Below are 18945 nucleotides of genomic sequence, written 5' to 3'. Positions count from 1 at the left end.
AAGTAGAAGTGAGTTCCCCTCAGGGTTGAGTCCAGCTTCAAATGAGCCTACTACCCAACATACAGAACCACAACAAGAAACTTGACAATATTTTTTATCTGACTTCAAAAGTAATCTCTCTCTCATTTTTACTGCTTTTACTCAAATGATTATACTTTTAAATGATTAAGCTCCCAATTGAAGCTTAATGGAATTATAATTGTTAGAATTGTATTTTGTAAATAAAGATTATTTAAAAATTGATTTTATCAGTAAATTATTTTTATTTTATTTTATTCTAGATAGTGAGTCAATTTGATTAATTTCCTATTACATAAGCAACAATGGGAGTTTTATATACATTGCAGTTGGGGATTTTTAAAAATCCAATCAAAGCGTGTGCCTTTATACAAATTAATGTAAGTATTATGATTGTAGTATATGTGAAAGTAACTATGCTCAATGAAAGATTTTTATTGATTTAAAGTTTTGTTTGCCATTGATGATGATAATAAAATTCAGCTAGTTTTTCCATAAAAAAAAATCAGCATTTTAAGAGTATAAAAGAAAACATGACTGTCATGTAAACAGGAGATTTTAAGTATAAAAAATTTCAGGTCTCTTGAAAATTTTTAAGAATTATAAACCCCTTTTTTAAGTTCACTTGATCCCCATTGTTTCTTATATCCTTTATTTTTATGCCCATTTTCATAAAATTAAGAATTCTATAATGCTGGGTTTGTTTGTTTTTTAAATTTTTTTATTATGTGGCATGTCTTGGATGGGTAGGTGATGCTTTTATCTCTCACAATACTGCTCCCACTGGATCACCACGTCCCTTCATCAGGCAGTCTGGCTAACTTTGGCATCAAGAAGAGTAAGGAGGCGGTGGAAATTATTATTAGAGAAAACATCCCCCAAGACTGTTAAGGTGTTAGCTTGTAACTCCAGATGAAGCTGTCACCAGCCATGTCACTGAGGATCAGCTTGAGTCACTGATGCTCAGTGACCAGAGATGGCACAGGGAGCACAGGGAGGTGTACTGGGCTGAGTGGACCAGGGCAGACAGGCAGGGGGAAGTGACTATGGAATCCTTACTGGGAACCTGACCACCTAAACTCTAAAGCAAGTATGTACAACTGCCCGTTGCACTGGAGCCGGTGGCTGGGAACACTCTTGAGAGTGGGTAGAACAGAGGTCCCTGAGACTGTGCAGATGACTGTGGAGGACAACCCATCACCAGACCTGCAGGTGGAATAGGATCCTGATTCCAAGTCAGGAAAGTCAGCCCCTATCCCCATCCAGCACGGGGCCTCCACACCCCTGTGATTTATGGGGGTCCACAATGCCTCAACATGTACTAAATCTATCTTTAGAAACTAGAAACAGTGACAGGCCTGGCCCCAGGCCTCTTAGCACTTGTTTACAAGCACCCACCACATGCAGGTGCATACCCAGAGCTCCAGATAGGAGAAGCCATGCAGGAGCTGGGCATGCACCTGGTACTCACCCTCAGGGCCTTCAGTACTCTGTCTTTGACTGGCCACCTGTTTTCTGAGCAGAGCTGAGAGCTCCAGCACTAGCCAAAAAAGCATTTCTAACCAGAGTCCTTTCTGGAGCCAGGATAAAACCTTGGCAGTTCACAGAAGATAACCTGAGCTGGGTCTGGGGATAGTCATGGAAGAGCACCTGGAGCAGCAAGTGAGTCGGGTGTCCAGAGGGGGCTAGGCTATGGGCTTTAGGCTGTGGGCTCAGGATCCAGTTCCTTCATTGCTATTCCTCAGCTCCTAGCACAGTGGCTGATGCTTAGCACATTCACTCCATATTTGGCAATGACAGGAATTCATGTTTTTACTCAATACCCTTTCCTATGTGCCCCAAAAGTCATGCGATAAAGGCTGATAGAGGGGGCTGGGGATGTGGCTCAAGCGGTAGGGTGCTCGCCTGGCATGCATGTGGCCCCGGTTCAATCCTCAGCACCACATACAAACAAAGATGTTGTGTCCACCGATAACTAAAACATAAATATTAAAAAAAAAAAAAAGGCTGATAGAGACTCTGAAATCACAACATGAGAAACAGGGTCAGAGTGGATAAGGCCTGAAGGCCACAGAGCTCAAGTACTCTCTCCACCACTCATGGCTTCACAACCACTCAGAAACTCCTCTTCCTTATTGATAAAAATGGAGGTCATGATGAATTCTACCCTGTTAAGTGCTTGTGAGCATCGCCAAGACCATTGATGATGCTCCCACCTGATGTGCTTGCAGAGGAGGTTCTCAAAAAGTGTTGGCTCCTGATGTTGGTTTTGAAAATCAAGTTATAAAATCTATGAAATTTTATGCAAGATAGAATTTGAAGACCTTAAGTATAGATGAGCATTGATAATTGCATAACCCTGTGCAACCATCATCCAAAACCAAATATAACTATTAAGCACTTCCAGTCTACCTGGAAATTTTCCTCCTGCCTTCCAGTTAAACTGTGCCTCCTTGCTCTCAGTGGTCACCTTTTCAAACATCCATCATCATAGATGTACTGCACCATTCTAGAACTTCATGAGAACAGATCATCTTGTGTATCTCTGGATCCATTCTTCTGGTGTTTTTTTTTTTTTTTTTTTGCCTTAGAGTTTTAGTTGGCTTTTTCGCTCTTGTGAACAAAAAACAGGACAAGAACCATTTTAGAGGAGGAAGCTTATTTGGGATTCACAGTTTCAGAGGTCTCAGTCCATAGATGGCCATCTCCATTGTCTGTGCCTGAGATGAGGCAGAATATCATGGCAGACGGGCCTGATGGAGGAAAGCACTTCAATACATGACAATTAGGAAGCAAAAGACCAAACTCCACTCACCAGGTTCAAAACATATATCCCCCAAAGAGTGTTCCCCGAGATCAATCTCCTCCAGTCACACCCCACTGCCTACAGTTACCACCCAGTTAATCCATTCAAGTGCATTAAAGCACTGATTCTGTTAAGACTCTGATAACTCAGTTATTTCACCTATAAACTTTCTTGCATTCTCACCCATGATCTTTTAGGAGACAATTCATATCTAAAGCATAACACTTAGCATAATATTTTGGGGATTTATCCTTGTTGTTGCAAATATTCGCAGCTTGTTCTTTTTCAAGGATGTGTAGTATTTTGTTGTATGAATATATACCTTTTTTTAAAAAAAACTTATGCTCTTATTGATGAACACTTCACTTGTTTTCAGTTTTCTACTGTAATAAGTTCACTATCAACACCCTTGTACAGGTCTTTGTATAAACATTTTCACTTCTCTTGTATAAATACTTAGGAATAGAAACATTGGGTGATTTTATAAATATGTGTAGATAAGAAATTGTCAATCTGTTTCACAAAGGTATTCTACCGTTTTACATTCTCACCAGCATATGGTGTCATCCTTCCTTTTATTTTAGCCAATCTTTGGGTATAAAATATTTCTCTGTGGCCTTAATTTATACATTTGTAAAGCACATAGGCAAATGGGTATTAACCCATTTCCCGTTTTTTCATCCTTATTGCTTTCTTTATATTTCCACTGATACTCATTCTGGGATTATTTGAGCTACTGCAGATTGATCTAAAAATTTATCTGCTTAAAATTTTCATTTATTACTCTGCTTTGCCACTATGGGGAAGCCTGCTAATTTAAAAACAGATATTGCCCCTACATATATACCCTGTGATTGTGCATAATTTAGGACACATTGGAATACAATGCTTCTGTGTAGTTGTTTTTTTGCCTTAGAGTTTTAGTTGGCTTTTTTGCTCTTGGGACCAAAAAATAGGACAAGAACCATTTTAGAGGAGGAAGCTTATTTGGAATTCTTATAAATGGGGTTTTATAAATCCTAAAAATTTTCCCGAGAACTGGAAATTTTTTATATTTAAAATCTCCTGTTTACATGACAGTCATGTTTATTTTTTATACTCTTAATATGCTCTGGCTACTTTTTTATGGAAAAACTAGCTGATTTTTATTATTATCCTCAATGCCAAACAAAACTTTAAATCAATAAAAATCTTTCATTGAGCATAGTTACTTTCACATATGCTACAATTATAATATGTACAGTTCTTTGCATAAAGGCACATGCTTTGATTGAATTTTTAAAAATCCCCGACTTCAAGATTATGTATATAGAACTCCCATTGTTGCTTATGTAATAGTAAATTAATCAAATTGACTCACTCTATCTAGAATAAAATAAAATAAAAATAATTTACTGATAAAATCAATTTTTAAATAATCTTTATTTACAAAATACAATTCTAACAATTATAATTCCATTAAGCTTCAATTGGAAGCTTAATCATTTAAAAGTATAATCATTTGAGTAAAAGCAGTAAAAATGAGAGAGAGATTACTTTTGAAGTCAGATAAAAAATATTGTCAAGTTTCTTGTTGTGGTTCTGTATGTTGGGTAGTAGGCTCATTTGAAGCTGGACTCAACCCTGAGGGGAACTCACTTCTACTTTCAGAATGCACGGGAGGGAGGGGGGGGAATTCAGCTCTTGGGGGGAGATAATGAGGAAAACACCATGGCTCCATTGGGAATGGAGGGGGTGGTGGGCCCCATGGAAAATATTCTCGAGATGCTCCATACATGTTTCCTGGAGGAGGTGGAGGATAAAAAGGGCCTCTTCTCATGAACTGATTCCTTGGATCCACTGGAAACAATGGACCTCTGATTGGAGGGAAAGGTGAGAAAGCAAAGCCAGAGGCAGTTTCTTGGTTTTCAGCAGGGAGAGATGACTCGGGCACTTTGGAATTATCAAGATCCACTTTGGAATCATTTCTACTGGATTCCATTTCAGAAAGCTTAGGCCCATCCATTTGATCCAAAGGCGGCAGAGTAGAACTTCTGAGTTCTGCTGGTCCCGATGGTCCACCATAGTTAGAGTAACATCCATCTTGCCTTGGCAGAGGAAGACGTGGATCACAATATGGTCGGCCTGGTGGAGCCATCATCATCTTAGGGTTCTGTTCCCATGGAGATGACAGGGGCCTAATGTTACAAGGCACTCTCTGATGATCAGTTATCCCATCATAGCCGGATTCTCTTCTTTCATTGATAATTTGAGGGCCCAGAGGATTCTCTGGGCCTCTTGAGCCTCTTCCTCCTACCCCTGGAAGCAAAGGTGAGAGTCTGAGTGGACCCTCCTTTTCCAGAAGTGGAGCTCTCATTTCAGATGAAGGTCGACCCAATGGTGAGGGACCATTTGGGAAATGCTCTCTGCCAATGGCTGTATTTGAAACCTGAAGTGCAGAAGGATCTTTTTTAAATTTAAACTCATTTTCGGGGAAGTTTTGACTGCCGTGAGCCTCTTGTTTCTCTAAATCATGGAGGTATCTTTCAGCCCTCTGAGCTGCCCACTCATTATCTTGTGCTTTTTCCTCATAGTGTGTAATCTGCCCCTGATAAAAATAAGTGGTTCTCTCTAATTCTTCTTCAAGGTATTTGACCTGCTTTCTATAGGTCTTAAGCTGTTCACTTGCATAGCTGATGTTTTCCTCCATTTTGAAAAGTTTCTCCTCTTGCATTACCCGGTCATTTTCCTCTTCGCTTACTTTCCTCTGGAGTTTCCTTACAATGGCTTCATATATTTCAATGTTGAGTTTAAGTTTCTGCTCAAGACGCTGATTCTCACTTTCAAGTTGTGTATTTTTGGACTGCAAAGATGCTTGTTCTGTCTTCAGATTTTTAATCTCTTCTGTAAGGTCTTCCTTTGTTTCAACAACTTCAGATACTAAAGTAAAAACTTGATTTCTTTCTCCTTCCAAGATTTTAAAAGAGGAATTTAGCTTATCAGCATAAAGCTGTTTCTCCAAAGCTCCTTTTGGCTGATCCTCTAAGTGAGCACCGATTTCTGACTCACTTTTCATTTCCAAGTCCAAGTTACCATCGTCTGTTAGGGCTTCTTCAAGCCCAGGAGCCCAATCTTTCAGCAAGTGTTCAGACAGAGACTTAATGTGATTTTCTTTCTCTCTTAGAACTTGTTCTTCATGTTCTTTGGGGTCTTCAAGTGTTGTTTTCTGTTTATTAAGGCCATTCACTTCTTCCCATACTTCCGCTTCGTGTAAAAGCTGTTTCTGACTTTCCAGGAGTTGGGAATTTTCATTTGAAACTTCTTTGATTGGTACCTTCAATCCTTCTGCATTCAGGTGAAATATTGTTAAGGTTGTTGTGGCTTCAGGTATATGTGATCTGACGGATTTTAATTCCTCTTCTAGGGACTTAATTGTTTTTGATATATACTCTATCAATTCATCCTGTTGAGAATCTTTAGTTTTCTCTTCTTTTAGCTCTTCTTCTAGAAAGAGTATTTCATCCTCAAATTTAGATACAAACCTATCCAGGTTTGCGTATATTGCCTCCAAATTTTTCACTTGTATCGACTCCTTCTCCAAAATGGCATTCTTTAAAGACGACTCTAAGTCTTCATATTCTTTTTGGACAAGACTGACTTTTTCAAGTAGTCCACATTTTTCCTCAATTATTTCAGAAAGTTTTAGAGCAAGCTTTTTTTCTCTTCTCAAGTAAAGCCTGCTTCTCACAGACTGAAAACTTCTCCACAAAAACAAGACAACAACAAAAAATCCAATAGCTGTACGTATCCCCAACTCCCATGGACAGCCATAAGGACTAGGGTGTGTTTCCATGTCTTCAGACAAGGCCCACCACAACCCTGCTTACTTCTTCCAGGACCACCCCCAAGTATGGCTGAGGGGCACCTGGTGCCCCTCCATCACACTAAGGCTACTTTGGCTATTTCCTCCACAACCACACCATGCCCAGCCAAAAGAGGCTATGGACACTCAGGCCTTTGGTCAGGAATATAAAGCTGCACCAGGCAACGGAGCAGACCATTGTGAACCAGTGAGGGTGGGGGGCGCTGTGGGCATGGGCATGGGAGCCCCAGTCATGGGCTCCCAGGGGCCTAGCACACTCACACTGCCTGTCAGAGATGTCTGGGCCCCTCCCCTAGGCTGTGCATCCTGAAGTAGCGCAGGTTCAAGCCTGTCCCAGTGGAGCCAGAGAAGAGTCCTCTCTAGGTCACCTACCTGTTGATTTGGTTTAGGCCAAGCCAGGCCAGAACTTATTATGTGTGTTCTATACAGTCATAATATCACCCAGTTTGATGTAACGAAAATTCTAAACCTTTGTAAAATTTTTAAAGAGCTAGTAAATCATATACTTATATTTGTATCATTTACCCTTTTAATGAATCATTCCTCTTCCCCCACCCCCAGTCCTTTCTGTTTTTCCGTCCTTTATTCTTTCTCCCTTTCCTTTTCTTGCAGTGTTAGAGGTTAAACTCCAAGGCCTTCTCCATGCTAGGCAAGCTCCCTACCACTGAGCTTCATCCCCAGCCCTGTTGACACTTATCATAGAAGTCATAGGAATTATTTCTGATGACTGATGATCTTGATCACCCTTTCAGCAGCTTGCTGGACACTCCACACATTCCATTCTTTTGTGAGACCTTTGTTCTCATCTTCCAAACTGGCTCATCTTTTTGTTTTGACCAAGCTACAGAAATCTTTATGTATTCTGGTTATAATTCCTTTATTAGACATATGTATTTCAAATATTGTTCCATGTGTGGCTTAATGGGTTCTTTGATAATGAAGAATAGAAACTTTTACTTTTTGATTTCCAGATAATTCCACTTCCTTTTATGGTTAATGCCTTTTGTATCCTGTCTCAGAAATCTTCACGGACTTACTGTGAGGTTATTTTCCTATTGTTTTCCCCTTGTAGAATATGTTTTACATTTAAGCGATGATCTGCCTCCCATTATCATTATTATTATTTCAGTTATGGTGGTTGTCTAGAGTCATAAATGCTAAGAAAACACTCAAGTTCTCTGCAGGATTAGACCTGACCTAAGCCTCAGGCTGAAGACTTAATTTCAGTTCTAAGAAAGGGTTTTTGTTACAGTCCTGGCTTTGACCATCCACAGAAGTACCCCTTACTGACCAGAGGCCACAAACAGAACCCCCAGCCAAAGAAAAACTATGTTGACTTCCCTAGATCTAACCAGGTGGCACTAACCTTTGATTACTAACTCAGCCAACCACAATGTGTCCTTATAGCAGCCCTGGGACCAGAGAAGTTTCCCACCCCAACCTTAGGATGACCGCCAGGAGACAGGGCACTGAGGATGCTTGTATAAATACTTAGGAATAGAAACACTGGGATATTTTATAAACGTGTAGATAAGAAATTGTCAATCTGATTTAGAAAGCCATTCTACCATTTTACATTCTCACCAGTAATGTCAGAGAATCAGTTGTTCTGTATCCTCGCCAGCATATGGTGTCAACCGTCCTTTTATTTTAACCATTCTTTGGGTATAAAATATTTTTCTGTGCCCTTAATTTATACATTTCTAAAGCACTTAGTCAAATGGGTATTAACCCATTTCCCTTCTTTTCATCCTTATTACTTTCTTCATGTTTGCACTGATATCATTTTGGGTTTATTTGAGCTACTGCAGATTGATCTAAAAATTATCTGCTTACCATTCTCATTTATTACTCTGCTTTGCCCCTATGGGCAAGCCTGCTTATTTAAAAACAGGTAACATCCCTGCATTTATGCCCCATGATTTTGTACAATTTTTGACTCATTGGAATTCAATTTTAATCCATGGAATTACTCATACTTTTACCAAACTATTTTTGATTGAACGAGCACATCTTACCCTTACCCACACTTTGAAGACTGAATTGCATAGGACCAAGCTCTTTGTTGTGCACTTTGTCATCCATTCCCCATGTTATCCTGTGAGAGACACAACAAGGGACTATCACTTCCATGCTTGGTGGCTTCGCTCACATCCATGGTGGTATCTGATTGACAGATGGACAGATAGCCCATGCTTCATTCTCTAACAGAGCCTGATAGTGGCCCAGATCCAGGCACTCCTGCTCTGTGGTCAGGTAGGCTCTTGTAGGACATGACTTGCTGTCTGCTTCCTGGTCTTGGGGCTGCACATGTGGCTGGGATGTCGCCTGGCGATCAGCCATGTGGCGGTGCTGTGAGTGGTGACAGAAAAAACAGACCACCTCCAGGAGAGGTCCAGGACTCTTCTACCCTCATGGACAGGTTGTGCTTTCCCTTATAAACCATGGGATGGGTGTACACGTGAACTCGCTCCACCTTCTGACCTTTATCCTGATTGGTTTCTGCGCATTATATTAGCTTGTGTACTTCCTCAATGAAAGAGATCCTGCTTTGGTTGGTCTCCCTGGTGTGTCTGATTGTCCTCCGGAGAGGGATGGCTGGATGCGGGTGGCCAGTCGACCTTTGCCTTTCTTGGCTCCTTCCTGGTCAGGGTGTGCTTTCCCCATCTCTCCTGCAGGTCAGGAGGAAACGGGGGAGGGGAGAGGGGGCTAAAAACCTCGCCAGGCTCTGTGGAGTATTTCCTTGAATGCACCCAAAATGGGGCCCAGCAAGATGAAAGCAAGTCTTACCTCTGCTCACCCATCCTCCTTATAGAAATCAGAGTAATTGTTGGCCTCCCAGAAAAGTACCCTGACCATGTCATCTCCTGCCCTTAATATGTTCCCATGCACTGGGGTCTATGTTATATATATATTTGTGTCTTTAGTCCTATAATAATCCCTTGGATAGGAGTTAACACTTCTGCATATGGATGCAAAAGGTGAGTCTGGGGAGATTGCACTTACTACCTTGTTGGAAATCACAGCCAGGTATTGTAGAAAGTGAGATCTGGCTAGGAAGTCTATTCACTGAGTCACCCTGTGCCCTGCTTCCTGCTTCTTCATTTTCTTCCTGACCCATCCATAGCAGGTTCAACAGTGCCTCCTTAAAAGATATATCCAAGTCCATCCCCCAGTTCCTGTGAAATTGCCTTATTTGGAAATTGGGTCTTTGTAGGTATGATGCAGTTATGATGAGATAAGCCTGGATTGCGTGGGTCTTAAATCCAAGGACTGGTGTCCTAATCAGCAGGCTATGTGAGAACCAGAGACACAGGGAGACACCACATGATGAGAGGCAGATTGGAGTGAGGTATCTGCACACCAAGGAGGCCCCAGGATCACCACAGCCACCTGAAAAGCATGGAACAGGCAACAAAGGATCCTTTTTCTGGAAACTTCAGAGGGAGCATGGCCCTGCCAACCCCTTAATTTTGGATTTCTAACCTCCAAACCGTGAAAGAACAAATTTCTACTGTTTTAAGGTACTCAATGGTGGTAGTAGTTATGACATCCCCAGGGAAGCTGTGTGTCATCTCATTCTTCCAACGAGGAGAGTCCCAGTCATGCAGTGCTGCATTCTGCTCCTGGATATTTCCAGAAGGAATGGCTTTACCACTTGTGGCTCCACTAAAACTTGGAAGGCAGGAAGCAAGAAAAATGGTTTTATTCAAAGCCAGCTTTGAGGAAGAAATAGGAGAAATTTCTGTCTCAATTCTCCATCTTTGGGCTCCTTGGGTTTGGCAGAAAGATTTTATAAGAGAAAAGAAGGCAGAATGATGCCAAAGGCAGGAAGGACACGGGTCGGTCTAACTAGGCTGTATTCGTCAGTCAGAATCGTGTCCGCCTGTGGTTCCCCAGTACCTGCCAGGCCAGGGGAGGTCTTCAGCCTCCACTCTCAGTGTGAGGAGCTAGAGAAACCGTTGTCAGGAAGTTTCTCTGAATTTCTAAGGGAATCTGCTTCGTGGAGATGTTCAATGCCATCCACACATGAAAGGCCAAAGGCCCAAAGCCAGGAAACTTGTTCAACATTTTTTAATCAATTATTTCCTAAATGAATTTGACCTTGGGGTCCCTTTCTCACAAAACACCTTTTAGTATGGTGTGAAGCAAGGGGAGCACACTTCTAGAAATGTTGCTCAGTGCCTAACAAGTCTCTTCCCTGGCTCGGCTGGGGCAGTCCCCAGAGCCACATGTGGGCCTCCTCCTTAATCCAGCCTGTTCATGTTTAGTCATGGCTCTGACAGGCCCTGGCCCACTCTCATCAGTGCCAGAACACAAAAGACCTCTGCACATTGAATTATTATCTGAAACGCTGTGAAAGTGCCACTCACCGTGGTAATATTTAATATCAGACAGGGACCCACAGGCAAAAAATAGCAGAGGCAGACACGCAGGCCTGCGTCGCTTTTTCTCAAGTGTGAAAGGCAAGAAGGCTGAGTTGTGGAGCAGCTCTGGGGGAATTCTACAGCAGCTTCTGAGAGGAATTTCCCCAAAGGCAAGCTCAAAACCCTCAATCACTACTCCGTGATGCTGCCTCGGCAGGCCTCCATCTCAGGGCCAAGCGTGCCTCAGCATCCACGGGGCAGCCCAGCTAGGCCTCCCTTTTGCTTGTGTCCAAAAAGCGAAAGGGAGCATTTTCTCATCTTTTGAACTTACCCGTAGGTAGGCCTGAGGACAGACAGGCCACACATTTGCTGGGTCTGCAAGGGGCCGTGTCCCTCAGGTAGCCCTGTTGTGTTCTAATAGTGGACACCTTGAAGCAAGGTCAGGGGCTGCACCGGGCATCCTGTTGCCCACCATATTTCCCAACACCCATCTCTTCCTGGGTAACTTCTTGGCAGAAATGTCTCTTCCTCTGGGAAGCCTGCCCCAGCCTACTGTGTGCCCAGATGTACCAGCCACCCTGGACATCCTCCTTTGAGGCACTGAACACCACACAGTGACTTGAGGATTGGGTGGCTAAGTTCACAGCTATATTCCCAGCACACAGAGGTGTCTGTCCCTCAGATGATGATGAATGCATGTGTCTTCCCCTCAGTCCCCACTACCCTGCCCAGAGCATCCTTTAACTGAGCACTCCTCTGGTTATCTTTACTCAAACACCCCGCCCCCCTTCATGTTCAGTGTTTATGGCAGTCTCAAGCTCTTGCAAAGATTTCCACCCTGAGGTGCAACAAATATCTGTGTCAATTTGCATCATTCAGTTAGTGTTCTGGCTGTCACATCCCATTTTGAACTTGGTTTGAGGTTGCAAAGAAGGTCAAGGTTTCAGTGATGGGTTCATGGGCTGTTCCTGACGTGCAGGTGCAGAGAGGAGGAAGCCCGGGGACCAGGAGGAGGTCTCCTGTTATGGGGTTTGCTGTGGAGCAATTTCTCTGAAAGTGTATCGGTGGCAAATCAAGTTAAAAATAAGGCTCTTTTCTCAACCAGCTCAGGTTCAGTTACACCTGTCGTCTTGACTCTAGGACTGCATTTAATTAGAACAGGTAGATTCTGGGTTAGCTACAGAGAGGACCAGCGGACTCATCTCCCCCTGGGCTTTGGGATTTCTAAAGATTATTCTCCCACATCAGCAACATATGTCATTTTCCTCACTAGGGAGTAGGATGGTGGCATTTTATTTTATTTTTTTTAAATGGCAGCTGAGTCCAAGCCGTCTTCTATTACTTTAGTTTTTTTTTTTCTCTTTCCACATTTTCTTATTGGTGCATGACAGTTGTACAGAAGGACGGGATTTGTTGTTACATATTCATACATGTGCACAATATGATGATGTAATTTAGCCAATATCACTTCCACCTCCTACCCCTTTCTCCCTTTCTTCTACAGATCTCCCTTTGATTTTTATGAGATCCTTGGCTTCCCACTCCCCACCCCCTTTTTCCTCTCTAGCTTCCACATATGAGAGAAAACATACAAATCTTTCCTTCTGAGTTTGACTTATTTTGATTAACATAATGGTCCCTAGTTCCATCTATTTTCCTGCAAATGACATGATTTCATTTTTCTTCATGGCTGAAAAGAACTCCATTGTCTATCATATTTTCTTTGTCCATTTATCTACTAAAACTATGGATACCTAGGCTGTTTCCATAGTTTGGTTATTGTGAATTGTGGTGCCAACCACTCCCTAGTTCATACATGGGCATGAATGTGTCACTGTAGGATGATGACTTTAATTCTTTAGGATAAATACCCAAGAGTGGTATAGCTGCGTCATATGGTGGTTCCATGCCTGGTCCTTTGAGGCACCTCCATGTTGATTTCCATAGTGGTGGTACTAGTTTACAATCTCAAGATGGTGGCATTTTAAAAAGAGAAAACTGAGGGCCAGAAATGGGCTGTTCTTTTGGTTAAATTCAAATGCTCAGGACTTTTGACTCCCAGACTACTGTTATTTGGATGGTTACTTTAACGAACACAAGAGAATCAGGTTGAATCAAAATTTTTATCTGTTTACTATTTGCTATGTCCCAGGAAGTTTGCTAAAAGCCTTATGTACATGATCTCATTTAATCCCTCCATTAACTCTTTGAGGTGGGAATCATCCCCATTTTATAGATAAGGAAACTGAGGGACAGAGAGGTTAAATAACTTGCCCAGGATAACACAACTGATATATGACCAACCACTGGCTGATGATTTATAGGAAAGCTATGTTTTTAACTAACTTTCTGGCAGCTTCCAGATATCCAGCTAGTCCCCTAAGGTCAGACAGATGTCCTATGTGCCCTGGGTTAATGTAAAAATCCATTAGTGTCTCTGACTGCCATTCAGGCTATGGCAGCTGGGAGGGCTACTGAGGATGGCCTCTGACACAGATGGGCATGGCTGGGATAATTAAAGGGGACTTGGAGGCTGCCAGTAATGCTCTTAAGTGAGTGATAATGACCTGGGACCAGCAGGCACTGACTGTCTCCTGGTTCCTGACTTCCTCTTGCTATCTCTGAAATCACTCCTTGGTTCATACAACCCAGGGTCCTCTGTGCAGGCCTGTGCCAGAAGCTCTAAGGATGAGACCCCTTGATACAGAGCTCCATTCAGGCCTGTACCTTTGAGATCCTCTGTGGCCTCTGTACCCACCGCAGGGCCAGCAGCTGTGATGGTCCCAACGCAGTGGCAACTGTCAATCAATGGGAAGACTGGCTCTGCCATCTAGTACTGTGGGACCTCAGGCATGTTCTAGAACTTCTCAGAGCTTTGATTTCTTCTTCCATAAGTTAGGGATTTTAACATTTATCTAGTCATCAAGAGGAGTCCATGAGATCATAGCTGCAGGTGGTCAGCACGAGCTAAATATTCCTTGAGTATAAGGATAACGATGATGGGGTTGGCAATAGTGACAATAATGCAGGAGGTCTCTACCTACCAGGTTCCAGCCCATGCTAGACTATGAACTAGAATGGTTCAGAGCCTATGTAAGGGGGTGACCTTTCTTAGGAGAGCAAATGACAACATAAAACTGATAATATATTAAGTGGGCTGAAGTCATTCTTATAATTTGTATCTAGGCTCTGACTTTTGCAAATTGTGTGAGCTCATGAAAGTTACTTAGGGGCTGGGGATGTGGCTCAAGCGGTAGCGTGCTAACCTGGCATACGTTTGGCGCTGGGTTAGATCCTCAGCACCACATACAAATAAAGATGTTATGTCTGCCGAAAACTAAAAAATAAATATTAAAAAATTCTCTCTCTCAAAAAAAAAAAAGAAAGAAAAAGAAAGAAAGTTACTTAGCCACTCTGAGCCCATCCACTGGGAAGAAATTTTGCCCGCAGGAGTAGGACTGGGCTTCATTCGTTCCTGGGAGGTAGGGTTAGGTCTTCCCAGGGCACTGGAGATGTCAGCAGATCTGATGAGTGGTGGTCTCCTTGGCAAATTCTTCCTGCTGGTGGCACTAGCAAGGTGGCAGAGGCCGTTCTTGAAGGAGAGCTGGTCTGGCTGAACCAGGTGAAGGGTTTGTGCAGCAGCTCTCCTGCCTCAGTTCTCAGGAGCCACTCACCTGCAATCGCTTTCTTTGAAATTGGCTGTCTCTTTGGGGCTGCACATCCGGTCACCAGCCTAGCCCTTTCTTTGTGATGAACCTCCTCTTTGTGAGAAGGTGCCCAGCCCCTGAGGCCAGACTTCCCTGCCCATTACACCTGGCACCTGAGTAAATATTGCCTTTCTGCTGGCCACTTCCCTAGGGCAGGTGCTGACTCTGGGCTGGGCAGTCAGGAGCGGGATGTGAGCCATAAGCTTCCAGGGACCCTGAGGACGTGTGCCAGGCCCTGGGAATGCAAAGGTGACCCAAGCCTATGAGCCCTGGAGTTGGGTGCAGGAGATATAATAGAGCAAGACTGGGATCTCTGCACTCCACTCTGCACATGACCTTGGCTTTGTCATTCACCCACCTGTGAGTTTCAGTAACACCCTTGATTCCTGCTAGCCTCAGTTTCCCCCCTCTCACCTGGGTTAACAACATTATCTTCCTCAAGGATCGATGGGATAAAATGCACTTAGCACAGGCTTGGTGTAAAACACGATTTACCATCATTATCCATGTATCACTATACTCCGCCAAGAAGCTTTTAGTTAGTAAGGAGCTGGACAAGCGTGGACTGACCTAGTGCAAGTCCTAGATGCAGCGGGAGCTCTGGAAAAGGGCATCCAGAGCTGCCTGGACATCCTGAAGGTGTCACTGGATGATGGCAAAGGGGAAGGAAGCCTCCAGGAGGACCCAAGGTATAAGGGGCACATCCCTTCTTTCCAGCCACTAACACGTGGATGTGTCTTATCTCCCCATTTCAGGACCATGTGACATGCTGGCCATGACAAATATCATGAAATTTCTGAGTGAAGGGCAGTGGTAGGTGAGGACAGGAGTCCCCTTCTCCCTTCAGTGATTGGAAAGTCATCGTACAAAATGACTAAAGTATGCGATGGCTTCTACCAGCAGCCAATTTCTGGCCACGTAGAGCAGGTCAGGGAGAGCACAAGAAAATGAAGAGTGTACGGGGGAGGGTGTGGGCGAATGGTGTGGGCTCTGAGCTCCCCCAGGTGGAGGAGCCAAGGCTCAGGGCTGGGCGGCCGTGGCCCCGCTGTGTTCCTGGAGTGATAGGGATGGGGTGGGGAGTCTGGCCAGGGAGCCTCCCATGGTCCTTTGTTCATATCCCACTGGGCATGGCACTGGGTTTGGAGACTAAAACCGCAGCCTCTAGGTTACTGACAAGGGAGGTGGCAGGTCCCTAGGACCTGACCCCACCTGTTCAGCCTCTTCTATAATCCAAAAGAAGGCCCTTTGCTTTCCTGCTGGCTTCTCGAGCATCATCCCTCATCCCTCCTCCTTTGCCTTCTCTTGGTGGGTCCTCCCTCAGGCCTCCCCTTCTCAGTGCTCAGCATCTCTCCATCCAGCTGCCAAGACCTCAACCCAAGAAGCCACCCCTCATTCTTCTCTTCCCTTACTGCTCCAGCCAATCCCCAAGCAAGACACTTCCTGGGTCTGATGTCCTCATTCTCTCTCCTCTACCACCAGCATGGCCCAAGCTTTCTTCACCTCCTGCCTCAAAAACTATCAGGGTCTCCAGTCCGGTTCTCCAATCTCCCTCGCTTGCATCCATATGTCTCTTCCTGCATGCCGTACCTCGCCTGAGCCCCTCTCCTATCTCAGTTCCTATTCCTCTCTCCTGCTAATGGCACTGTCACAACTTGGGCCTCTGGATTAATCAGCTTTTCATCACTGCCACCAAAATACCTCACAAGAAAACTTAGAGGAGGAAAAGGTTATTTTGGGCTCATGATTTAGATGTTTCAATCCACAGCTGGCCAATGCCATTGCTCTAGGCGAGGCAGAAAATCATGCATGATGGAATGACATGAAGAAGGAAATTTTCTCAGCTGTAAGGAGACAGTTGCAGGGACAGGTAGAATCCAAGACCACAACCCCAGTACCTATTTCCTCGAGTCACACCACACTTGCCAGCAACTACCACTCAGTAGTCCATTTGAATTATTAATCCATCAACTGGATTAATCCACCAATGAGGGTACAGCTCTCACAATCCAATCTTTTTACCTCTGAACATTGCTGCATGGCCTAACACATAAGTTTTGGGGGGGACATTCCTAGATCCAAATCATAACAGCCTCCTTATCATTTCTCATATATCCCCCAAACTGCTACAGGGCCTTGGCACTTGCCCTTCCCTCTGCCTGGAATACTTCGCACAGATACCTTCACAGGTCACCGAATCCTTTCACTCATGTCACTGTGTTAATGTCACTTCTTTGGAGAGGCCTCTCCATCCCTCTCCTTCCTATCACGTGTTTAATTGCCTTCAATGTCTTATTTGTCTGAAATAATCTCAAGGGTTTGTTCAGGTGGTAATTGTCTATTTCCCTTCAGCTCATCTGTGAGCTCATCAAACTAGGCCCATGACTATCGTGTTGATTGTGGTACCCTGGTTCCTGGCATGGGGCAGGCTTTCGTGGTAGGCAATCAATAAATTTGTGTCTTGGGTGATGGAGATGGGTGGGGAAGGTGCCTGGCAGCCTGGCATGAGGAAAGTCAGGAGCCTTTATTGGGTCTAGTTCACTGTGACATGGACCCTTCGCCCTTTCAGGCATCAGGGACTGGGGACAGAAATGTAAATTCTATCTATGGGATTTTTAAAAAAACTTTTATTATAGAAACTTTCAACCATTGGCAAAAAGTGAATAGTACAAACCAATCCAATCCTTGCACTTCTCACCTTCCACAGTGGCCAACCCTTGGCAAATTTTTTAAATAATATTCTACAGCCCCATACCCCAGGGTTTCTGAAGCTAATCCCTGGGCGCTTCTTTCTTGTAGCAAGTTTAGAAATACTTTCCTGCAACCTCTCAGATTCCCTCACTCTTCCCAGAGTCCTCAGAAGCCCTGCCTTCTTCCCAGGTAAGACTAACTTTCAACATGCTACCTATCTGCTAAGTACACTCCCACAAAGGTATAAATGACCGAGATTTGCACTGGATCTTAGGTTGACAATATGCTCTTCCAAATTCCGTGTTTTAATGGTGGGGCAGGCAGGGAGTGATGACCAAGCCTTCCCTGACCCTGGGTGACCCAAGCTCCAGCTGGGCTAGAGCCTGTGCTGGGTGCTCTGCAGAGAGCCGGGTGCGGACAGTGAAAGGAATGAAGCTTGTGAGTCAGGACCTGAGCTGGGGCTGTTCTGGGGGAGCCCAAGTGTCTTCAGAAGTCATTCCTGGTGACTTCTGGTGGAAAAACACCAGGGTCAATCCCTGTGGATCCCTGAGAGGCAGGTGGGGCCTCCACTGCTTGTGAGAGCTGAGCTGGCCCTCGCCACATCCATGCCTCCCTTCTCTGTTCTTCTAGAACATTCCTTTGTATTTCAAAGTTGGTAAAGCGCCATTTTCATTGGATGGTCTTTTAATTTAGGTTGCATGACTGTTCTGCCAAAATGATTTTATTATAAAATATGGAAAACTCCATTTTGAAAAGAAAATAATACAAAGCAGATTTGGCCTCACATATTGAAATCAGTTGTAAAACAGATCTCAACTAACAACTCTTCTCGTGACAGTGAAATAAAGATTCCTGATGTCTCCTAAGATGTCCCAGTCCCCGGGTCCAACCAGCCACCAGTTGTCCAGCTGCCTAGAAAGCCCACTGAACCTGGATCTGACTTGCTTCTGGGGAAGAAGCTAGAATCAGTCTGGACTCCCTCCCATGGGTTCTTGGGCCAATTTCTCCAACCCCACCCAAGTCCTAGACCTTTGGCCAGATTTTCCACTAAATTTTATGAGAAGCTGTGGAAAGACTCTTCCAAAATCTTAACCCATAAGTCCTGATTTATGAACTTTGGTGAGCAGGAGAATCAGCCAGAGAGCTTGATACAAATCCAAATTCTTGGGCCCCACAGCAAAGGTTCTGACAGTGAATATAGTAGGGGGCCTGAACCCTGCAGTTTGCTAAGCTAGCCCTAGTGCTTTTGAAGCAGGACACCCTGGACCATATTGCAGAAGCACTGCTCTGCTGAGAAGCACAGCTTGGTGGGTAAAGGGCAAGATTATTGGAATTGGAAATCCTGAGTTTGAATCTTGGCTTATTGACTGTCTAATTTAACCTGCCAGCACTTCAGTTTTCTCCTTTTTAAATGCAGATAATGACAATATCTGCAACCTTTGGTTTCTGTGGGTGATGTGAGACAATGTCTTGAGAGTCTAGCACAGTGCCTGGCAT

General features: G+C 43.9%; 1 protein-coding gene across 1 annotated transcript; it reads right to left on the bottom strand.

Moving 5' to 3' along the window:
• Positions 1-4337: 4337 nt before the first annotated feature.
• On the bottom strand, positions 4338-8844 carry LOC144367152 (melanoma inhibitory activity protein 2-like). The gene is given in 4 exon segments (XM_078022504.1): positions 4338-5113; positions 5234-6671; positions 6673-6717; positions 8839-8844. Coding segments are annotated over 4 exon segments (2217 nt in total). The 3' UTR covers positions 4338-4385.
• Positions 8845-18945: the final 10101 nt, after the last annotated feature.

Source organism: Ictidomys tridecemlineatus, chromosome 1, assembly GCF_052094955.1.
Source record: "Ictidomys tridecemlineatus isolate mIctTri1 chromosome 1, mIctTri1.hap1, whole genome shotgun sequence".
NCBI lineage: Eukaryota > Metazoa > Chordata > Mammalia > Rodentia > Sciuridae > Ictidomys > Ictidomys tridecemlineatus.
Note: the sequence above shows the minus strand (reverse complement) of the source record. Positions and strands in the feature narration are given on the sequence as shown.